We start from the raw sequence: 10,248 nt of genomic DNA on the forward strand, positions 1-10,248 counted from the left end.
TATATATACAGGCTATTGCATCCTAAATTTTTTATATTGTTTTAAAGTGCCCATGACATTAAATTTAAGTGATATATTTGAGTGCATATTTTCAAATATAACATTCATGATGAATTGCAAACAGAAATTCACGACACTGAAATGAAGTTTTTGAGATATTCGCATGAGCAGAAACAGGAAGTGATGTCAAATGGGAATGCCTGAATTCCCAATGAGTCATTACAATGGCTAACAACACACTGCAAAGAATCAGATGTTTCTGTGGATTATTTTCAGTCATTATCAGATAAATGCGTCAGATTTATAAAGACCAAGAAGTTACCCTTTTTTTAAAGAGTTCCCCTTTGACATCACTTCCTGTTTCACTTTGACCACACCAAATTTAGTAAAAAATGTGCACATTTTGTGACAAACTGGGTAAAAATCATGTGAATGATGCCAAATTTCTAATACATTAGGATATTTTCTTTAATTCTTTGTAATTGAAGAAAAAACATGTCACAGGCACGTCTCCTCACACACAACCATCCTCAGCTGTTTCCTCTGGATGTGCAGCAGCTCTATTCCCAGTCTCTCCTAMAAAAACTGAGACAAAATAATAATTTTGATATTTTACGCAGGGAGTAAACATACGTTTGGTATTTTATTTTTTTTAGTAATTTACGTTTTATTGAACACAAACATCCTCAAAGATGAAACAGAAAAAATAAAACRATCAGGTTTTGCAAATTGTTTGCAACAAATTTTTTACATTTTATGTTCAATTCTACAATTATGCTTCAACATTAAAAGCCACAATCCATAATTTGTGATGAGAGCTTCAGGTTGTGGCTCTTATGGAAGGCTTCCAATATTAGAKGCAAATTACTACAAAAACAATTCAGGTTATCACAAAAGTGTTAGAATAATCATAAAAGCAGTTGTGCAGGATTTTATCCGACAGACTGTAGTGTCAGTGAAGTTGTAGATTTGTTTTTAAAGCTTTTAGGCCTTTTATTGTGTTTAAATTATTACAGATTGTGGCTTTGGTAATTATTTAAAGACATTCTGACCGTCTCAAAAACAGAACTCAGGTAGCAGCGATTGTCTCACAATGAGGATATAAATACTATTATGATTTGTAATACCAAGTAAACCTGTTTACATACAAACACTGGAACACATGAATCCAAACGCGTTTAAATGCTGATTTTTTTTTCCAGCATGATGATATATTTTCAGTGCAAACAGCAAAAAACAGCAAACTTAACAAAAATAAGTAGCATCTAGTAAATAAATTTGTGTTTTGTGACGAAGCAGGCCTAACGTGAGCGGAGGGGTGTACTACAGAGCAGGATCAACAAAGCTAGGCTTTCTTCTCGTAGCCTGGCTTCACAAAAAAAAACTACAACTCAACAACAAAATAAACGCTACAACGGTGATTCAAACGTTTCTTTAAAAAAATACTTTCTGCTTTAGTTTGTGTTTGCATTTAAAAAATGTCGTTTTCCACTTAAAATACACAGATCCAAAAAATAAAAGTGCAAGTAAATTACACAAAATGAATCGTTTTTAAAAACTGCTGCTTGTATTTATCTAAATTTAGGCTAAAGATCCCAACAGGAAACAAATATTCTTTGAATTTATGTTGAAGAAAACGGTTATAAATCACGTTAAACAATCTGCTGCTGTTTACAGAAAGACCTGAAACAAGTAGCTCTACAACTGAGGGGTTTATCATTTATTAAATATTATCTGACGTATAGAGGAAGTAATGACTAACAATCTACAACCACTCAGGAAATGTCCAAAAGGGGTCTGTGCAGTTCATAAGAGGTGTTTTTTGGTTGTGTAGGCGGAGTTATTGGGTGTGGGCGGAGTTTGGAAAAAACTGCTATTTGCAAAGTACTTGGTTATGGGCAGAGTTCGGATGCACCAATATTTGCAGTTCTTGAATGTGGGCGGAGTTTGTATATGAAGGGTTCTTGGTTGAGGGCGGAGTTTGGGAAAATCCTTCTTTGCGGAGTTCTTGTTGTGGACGAAGTTTGGGAAAGCCAATATCTGCAGATGTCTTGGTTGTGGGCAGAGTTTGGGAAAACCATTATTTGCGGCGTTTTTGTTGTGGGCGGAGTTTGGGAAAGCCAATGTTTGCAGACTTCTTGGTTGTGGGCTGAGTTTGTATTTGACAGGTTTTTGGTTGTGGGCTGAGTTTGGGAAAGCCAATATTTGCGGCGTTTTTGTTGTGGGCGGAGTTTGGGAAAGCCAATATTTGCAGAGTTCTTGGTTGTGGGCGGAGTTCGTATTTGAAGGGTTTTTGTTGTGGGCGGAGTTTGGAAAGCCAATATTTGCTGAGTTTTTGGTTGAGGGCGGAGTTTGGAAAAATCATTCTTTGCGGAGTTCTTGTTGTGGGCAGTTTGGGAAAACCATTATTTGCGGCGTTTTTGTTGTGGGTGGAGTTTGGGAAAGCAAATGTTTGCAGACTTCTTGGTTGTGGGCGGAGTTTGTATTTGACAGGTTTTTGGTTGTGGGCTGAGTTTGGGAAAGCCAATATTTGCGGCGCTTTTGTTGTGGGCGGAGTTTGGGAAAGCCAATATTTGCAGAGTTCTTGGTTGTGGGCGGAGTTCGTATTTGAAGGGTTTTTGGTTGTGGGCGGAGTTTGGGAAAGCCAATATTTGCGGAGTTTTTGATTGAGGGCAGAGTTTGGAAAAATCATTCTTTGCGTAGTTCTTGTTGTGGGCAGAGTCTGGGAAAACTTTTATTTGCGGCGTTTTTGTTGTGGGCGGATTTGGGAAAGCCAATGTTTGCAGATTTCTTGGTTGTGGGCGGAGTTTGTATTTGACAGGTTTTTGGTTGTGGGCTGAGTTTGGGAAAGCCAATATTTGCGGTGCTTTTGTTGTGGGCGGACTTTGGGAAAGCCAATATTTGCAGAGTTCTTGGTTGTGGGTGGAGTTCGTATTTGAAGGGTAAAAATGAACAATAAAAATGTTGTTCCTTACTGTACTGTATTTTTGGTTTCAGCGATATTACGAAGATTACAATAAACTAATTAGTAGTTAGGTTCCATAAAGAAATCTGTGAAAGTCTGAGTCACTTCACGGTGACTTTGTTGTGAACATGTAAATATAATTTTTTGACTTCGTATTTCGTGTGGCTAGCAGCATTTCCTGTCTTAAGTTATGACTAATATATAATATTCACGAGATACAACTCAATGCCCGTTGCATTTTCAGAGCAAAAATGGCAAAAAGTAGCAAATCGTGATCTCCCTACGAAACTCCCAGAGTATGTGTTGGCACGTACTTACATCTACTTACAAAAAAAATTCAGCTCAATAGCTGCTTTCGTTACTGAGCTGCTGCCATTTTTATGTGATGTACAGTTTGGCTACGGTGGCAGCCATCTTGGATCACGACCTTGCAAATGTCAMTAGTGCCTGGGCATTCAGTTGTGACCAGCTGTTAGCAGTTTTTGGAATCGTCACAGACCGTCATTATTTAAATCCCACAATGTGGACGGACCAACGTACGGACGTAGAGTTTTTCTGTCCCTCGGCTTGGCATCAGGGGACAAAAATTAGCGGTGCTTTCTGGCCGTTACGACCAAGCCGAATGTTCCCTCCAGCTGCCAGACCTTCATCCAATCGAATAGTTTTAAGTTCTTCAAACCCTCCCCATAATAGTCAGTCCAACCAACAACGTCCAGCAATTTCCTCCCACACGTCAAAATGACCAGTCTTTCCACAAACTCCACCCACACCCCCTAAGCACCGCCCACTTATTGACCGCAGACTCCCTTCTCAAAAACGTAAATAAAAACCAGAACGTGGTGACTTACAAATCTCATAAACCCATATTTTATTCACAGTGGAACATTTAAAAAAGTGGAAACTAAAACCAAAACCGGGCTCAGACAGAACCCCCTTCGTGGTTCTGAAAGTTCTGACTTCAGCTGCGTAGCATACCCCTCAGCTGGAGACGCCGTTTTTTTAGTTTAAGTGCTAAACAATGTGCTGACTGGATATTTAAAATCAGACAAAAAGGCAACTACAAATAACACTTTTTAGGAAAATACTTCTATTTGTCTTTCACGTATTAATAAAGGCCTCGTAGTCGAACTTGCCTTGCAGCGGTTGTCCACATCTTCCTCGCGACTCTTTATAAAGACATTGGCACAACATAGAAGGCAATAACAATGGCTTGAACAATTTCACTGAGCGATCATTAATTATGTGCTGAATGGACGTACCAACACTTAATTAATGCATGCAACGTCCACAAAGAACTGCCTGTGGAGGAGGAAGAGTCCAGCGCTCGCTCCATGGGGAATATACAGCAGGTAATCCGTCCCTCCTCTTCGTCACGAGGTCATCAGATCTCCTTCGTCATCTTAGTGTTCTCGTCAGCGATGACGCCGCTCTCCGACTTCCTCTCCGTCTGTTGCTCCTCCAGTTCCTCCAGTATGGTCTGCACGCGCCGGACGCCGTCCCGCCTCGCCTGGCGCACGTCGTCTCGGCCCTCGGGGTCGACGGAGTCCAGCGCCAGGAGTTCTTTGGTCAACAGCTCCTCCAGCAACAAGTACTTCTTATCGTTTTTCTTTCCAGCGAAGCTTTTCACCTCCTGCTCCAGTTTGGCCACCCTCTCCACGATCTGCTGCACTTTAGTCAAGCCCGGGTGGGCCTCGCACGGAGCCGCCGGCTCGGCCTCCGCGGGCGAGGGAGCTTCCTGAGGCTCTGCTTTGGGAGGTATCTGGACGGTGATGTCGGCCACATGATGCTGAGGTGGCTCCGGGTTTTGGGGCTCCTGCTGCGGAGGCGTCGGAGGCGGAGCCTGCTGGAGATGCTGAGGCTGTTGGAGCTTCAGGACGTCGGGCTCAGTGTGCGGCGTCGGAGGAGCCGACGTGTTCTCGGGTTTCTGCTGCACGCTCTGCTGCTCCTGCTCCATTTTCTGAGGCGAGTCTCTGGAGACGGCACGCTGTGCAGCCTTAAACAACAAAAAAAGGTTGTAAGAATCACTTCACATCAAACTGACAGAAATAATGAAACCCTCAGGACAGCAGCTCACTGAGTTGTGACTGCTGGAGACTTTAGAGACATTTGTTACAAGTTCTGAGGAAAGTAAGTTTAGTTTGTAGCAAAACCTTTTTTAAAGGGATCCATGATTAGTTGCAACATTACTTTTTTTGATAAACATTTATTTTAACTGTAAAATAAAGACTGTAAAAACACTGTGGGCTGTTTAGTTTTGTCACAGCAGAGCTGCTTCATGGAAGAAGAACCTAAGTTTAGCCTGTTAGCTTTAGTGCCGATGCTATATTGTCTTTTTTGTATTAGCTCGGTGCTAGCGCAACAAACTAACAAGCTAAGCTGAGGTCCTCCATCCATATTTTCAGTTACAGGTTGAGTCATTTTTTTGTTCCCCTCTAGTCATGTGGATGGAGGACCTCAGTGATGAGAGGAGAATGTGTAGCTTTGAGCTAATACATATATATGGTGATAGCATCGGGGCTAATGCTAAAGCTAACAGGCTAAGCTGAGGTTGTTCTTCCATGAAGCAGCTCTGTTGTCCTCCATCCATATTTTCAGTTCCAGGCTGAGTCATTTCTACCTTCTCCTCTCTGTCAACGCTCTCTGGTTTCATTTAAAAGAGTCGATCATCAGATATTGTCCAAGATTAACCTTCAGGGTGGATATAGCTCGCTAGCAGCCTCGCACCGAGGACTTTACCCACAACGCTTTGTGTGTAAATAAAATGGTCCTGTCCGTGTAATATAGTTTTAAAAATTTAGTTTAAAAATTATGAAAACTAAACAGCCTACAGTATTTTTACAGTCTTTATTTTACAGTTAAAATAAATCTAATCTTTTTCAAATAATAAACCCAGTATTGTATCATTAATTAAGCATCTCGTCCCTCATTAATATTATCTCCCAGTGAGCCACTGCCCCCAACAGCCAAAATAATGGTTAACTTACCTGTGGCCGTTCCCCCATCACCTGTGTTCTGATGGGCGAGTGACTCCTAACGTGGTGCAGGAGGTGAACAGGAGCGGCGTCGCGATGTTGGGGAAACATTGTTGGGGAGGTCCGTTCTCTGGGGGAGTAGCCGGGCCAGTCCTCGGTCTGATGTCGAGGAAAAGGCTGCTGTACGTCTGCGTAGGGGACACGCTGCGAGTAGACGGAGGGATTCAACTGAGGCTGGATTTGACCCCCTCCTCCTCCTCCTGCACCCTCGTGGACCACCGGGATGGGGATGTAACCAGGCTGGAGACCTCCGCTGCTGGTCCGGGACACCTGCTGATGGGGGGCGGTGAAAACCTGGAAAACAAAAAGATCAGCAGAAATTTAGTTTTCRCTCATCGAAAAAATATTATAGTGATTAAAAGACCTGACAGAGTTTTAGCTGCTTTAGTCAAACCATGAAAGTACATTCTATGAATCTAACTGTGGCGGCCATCTTTAATCAGGTTAACCTCTAAAGCTCATTGGTTGTTCAATTAAAAGCTATTCTGCTACTTTTAGCTTTTAATTATTTGCCTTTTTAGCTTTTAGCAACAGTTTTGCTGATTTTAGCAATGGATTTGCTCATTTTAATTTTAGTCTCTGATTTGCTACTTTTAGCTTAAAAAATGTTTCTAAATTGTCACTTTAGTGCCTGTTTGGCTACCTGTCTTTAGCTACAATTAAAAATATTTAGCTAATTCTATCTTTAGAAATTATTTTAGTATTTTTAGCTACAGGTTTTGCTACTTTTACCATCTGTTTTGCCTAGTTTAGCTATTCTGCTAGTTTTAGCTCTACAATCTGTTTTAGCTACGGATTTGCTCATTTTATCTTCAGTCTATCTTTTGCTAATTTTAGCTCCTGTTTTGCTCATTGAGCTTTAGCTACTTCTAAAAACAGAAGAAAAAGAGTTTCTTTTCAAACTGAAGTCATTTTGATAATTTTAGCTACAGATTAAGTAAAATCATTGACCCCTACTGTTTTGCTCATTTTAGCTGTAGCACCCGTTTGGCTACTTTTAGCTACAATTTGGCTAATTCTACCTTTAGCATTTATTTAGCTTCTTTTACGGTTTTGTCAATTTTAGCCTTTCTGCTAGTTTTAGCTCTACCATGTCTTGCCAATTTTGGCTACACACCTGCTTATTTTAGCTACTGTTTCGTTAATTTTAGCTTTAGCATTTGTTTTGCCATTTTTCGTTACGTTTTGCTACTTTAGCAAATAACCTTGTTTTGTTTTGCTAAGTTTAGCTTTAGAGCATTTTTCATTTTTTCCTAATATTAGCTTTAGCATTTTTTTTTTGCTACTTTTAGCTACAAATTCCCTAATTTTGTCATGACGTGTTCATTTTCCTTAGTTTTCTAGTGTTTCTGTGTTCCCCTGTGTATCTCTGCCCTGCTCCAGCCCCGCCCATGCTCACCTGTTTCCTCTTGTGGCTCCTCCAGGTGTTTCTTGTTGTCCTTAATTAGTTTGCTTTATATTCTGTGTCCTGTGTTTAGTCTGTGTCGGATCATTGAGCCAGTGTGTTCTGAGTCCCCCCTGAGAGGATTCTCTTAAGTTTTGAGCTGCCTTGCCAGCCTTTTTGTTACTTTTTGGAACCTGCCTGCACACATTCCTCACATTCTGCTTATGTTAGCATCTGCTCGTTTTAACTTAAATAAGTCCGATTTCAGCAGTCGTTCATGAGAACATATTTCTCTCCTGTACCTCTGTTGTTTGTGACACGGGTGATCCGGTCTTTCCCGGCTCAGGGGAGCAGCCGTCAGAGGGCCCGTGTAACGGTGATCTGGGTCTGCTGTGGTGGATGGCAGATGCCAGCGGCGGCGTCTGGACATCTGTCCGGGCGTTCTGCGYCGCCGTCGGCTGGATGTAGGAGTAACAGGGATGCTGCTGCCTCACGTCGGATCCCTCGTGGATGATCGGGATGGGGATGTAACCGGGACGGAGGATGGGGTGCTTCATCTCCCTGGCAAAGGACTTCCTTGTCTCCTGAGGACTGGGTTCTGTCGGTACGCTGGGTCCATTTGATGAAACTTCACGACCCTGAAAAACAAATGGAAACATTACGTTTGATTTTTAAAGAGTTTCATGTGATATTTTGCCAGTGAACACAAAGACGTGCACAATTTGTGGCCGCCACATTGCTAAGTGCTCCGTGTAACACTCTGTAAATATTAATACCACATATTGTTGCCCGACTGTAGCTTTTTGACTGACTTTAAATGTTTTCCTCTCATGGTCAGACACCATGCTGGCAGTAAAGCTCTCTGCATTTTGCATTAAATCCTGCAAAATCCACTCTCATTAGCTGTGTTACCATTGACCATGAAAATGCGCTAATTATAATTTCGAAAATAAATTTGCTCAATAGAAACACGTCAATTTCGAAAAAAATAACGTTTTTCGACAAAATGTTTTTGTGCTAGGATGAGGTGGTATTTTGGCYRTATCGAAATTGGTGTTTTTCGCAAAACTGCCATGGAAACACTTTTTTCCCATCACGGGAGTCATGTGATCAACAACCGGCTGTTTCTACAGGTGAAAAAGACGATGAAGAAGAAGATAACAGGAAGTAGAAGTAGTAGTAATATCACAGAAGTAGTATAAAATAGTAAACTCACCGACTACAATTTCCCAAAAACACAGCATACGTAGCCGCTCCCAAGTAGGGAATTGTCGCAGGAAAGCCTCGATAAAAGACGCCAACATCTCCTCTGATGATGAGCGCTAGTGTCGTGGTAGCAACATGCTATGTGTTTAMATCCATCGCCGCCATGTTTTTTATGACTTATTGCGAGAACAAAYGTATTCACGCATGACTTTAATAGCATTTCTTAATGAAACACTGCAGTTGCGAAACTGTGTTTTTTGACAGAATAACAACAAAGTTTTGCGCACATCTGCAATGGAAACGCAGCTAATGTCGCAGTTGCGTGATGAAAATTGCATCGTTTTGTTCTCAGCCCTGTGTGTGAAATGAAACCTCGAGCGACCACAGGCTCCACACGTCGACTGCTCTGCTTCACATGGAGCCTGCTGGGCACCTAACATAAGAACGTAACATAGCACCTACCAAGATGGCGGCACACTTTCTGCTGTGTTTGGCCATTCTAGTGTATCTTTGAAAGSCTGTAACATTTATTAACATCAACAGTATTACTTGAGTTTTAACCTAAAACAAATCAAACATGTTAATTCTGTTACTATTGTTACTGTTCATTGTCATTACTCATCTGAACAATTATTTGCACTACTACTCATTTATTATTACTCATCTGAGCAATCATTTGCTGTTATTACTCTTTTTAAACTTTAAAAATAATTCAGCTGTAATTGCACATCTGTGTTTCTTGTCTGCACCGTCATATTTTACAGTTAATAATCTGCTGATTGTTTTACACAGAAAATAGACAAATTCTGATTCCTAATGTCAGATTCTGATAGTCTGCTGTGTCTAAACTAAAACATATCTTTCTTTATTCTTGCACAATTCTTTATATTTTTTTATTAGTAGTAGTCATATCATTGCTAGTCAGTGTTAATTTCATTTTTTGTGCACTGTCTACTGTTTGTAAAGTAACTGATGCTGCTGTGACACCCTTGGCGGGACAATAAAGGCTGTTTCTACTCTATATTCCTTTAGTTACATTTTATGCTTTAAGTGTATGTTATTAACCGATGGTACGAGAGTTAACTATTAAATAAAAATAATAGCAGATAAGAAGTGGTTTTCAGATTAATGTTGGTTCCATGCTTTGTTTAAAACACAAACAATGACCTATTGCAAATCTTTACAACAGTACCGAGCCACCCGAAGAACTGACGCACATACATTTCCCATGAGCAAATACACAACACTGCTTTATTTCTCTGACAAGTGTAACGAGACACCAACTAATGCCCGGGATACAAGCAACAGGTCGAACAGCTCAGCATCCAGTGACATAACTGAAATGTGAGCTCAGATCCATCAATAGCGAGCCAAGTGTCCAGCTCAAACCTGTGGAATTTCTCTCCTGACACAAAAGCTGGGAAATAGCAGCGAGTGACCTTTTGCCCTCTGCCTGCAGAGGACTCTGCTCTGCTGCCAGCTCCAAATGTTAATATATCCTCCCCCTCCAACAACAGCTGTGTCTTTCCAGCAGATTCCACAGGACGCTAACTTTGGAAAACAGCGTCTGTCCCTGAGAGGCTGTGAAAGCTCACTTCAGCCCACGACTTGTCGCTGCGGATATGAATAATTTCTGCATTATTATACAGCTTGTCATATAT

The 10,248-nt window shown here is 41.2% G+C and overlaps 1 protein-coding gene across 1 annotated transcript; it reads right to left on the reverse strand.

Annotated features, from left to right (window-relative positions):
* Positions 1–3,805: 3,805 nt before the first annotated feature.
* bag3 (BCL2 associated athanogene 3) lies at positions 3,806–8,019 on the reverse strand (the record flags this gene model as incomplete). The annotated part of the gene is given in 3 exon segments (XM_014019912.1): positions 3,806–4,958; positions 5,950–6,291; positions 7,684–8,019. Coding segments are annotated over 3 exon segments (1,290 nt in total), but the record flags the coding sequence as incomplete, so codon positions are not given.
* Between the last annotated feature and the right edge of the window lie 2,229 nt (positions 8,020–10,248).

The sequence above is a fragment of the Austrofundulus limnaeus genome, unplaced genomic scaffold (genome assembly GCF_001266775.1).
Source record: "Austrofundulus limnaeus strain Quisiro unplaced genomic scaffold, Austrofundulus_limnaeus-1.0 Scaffold235, whole genome shotgun sequence".
NCBI lineage: Eukaryota > Metazoa > Chordata > Actinopteri > Cyprinodontiformes > Rivulidae > Austrofundulus > Austrofundulus limnaeus.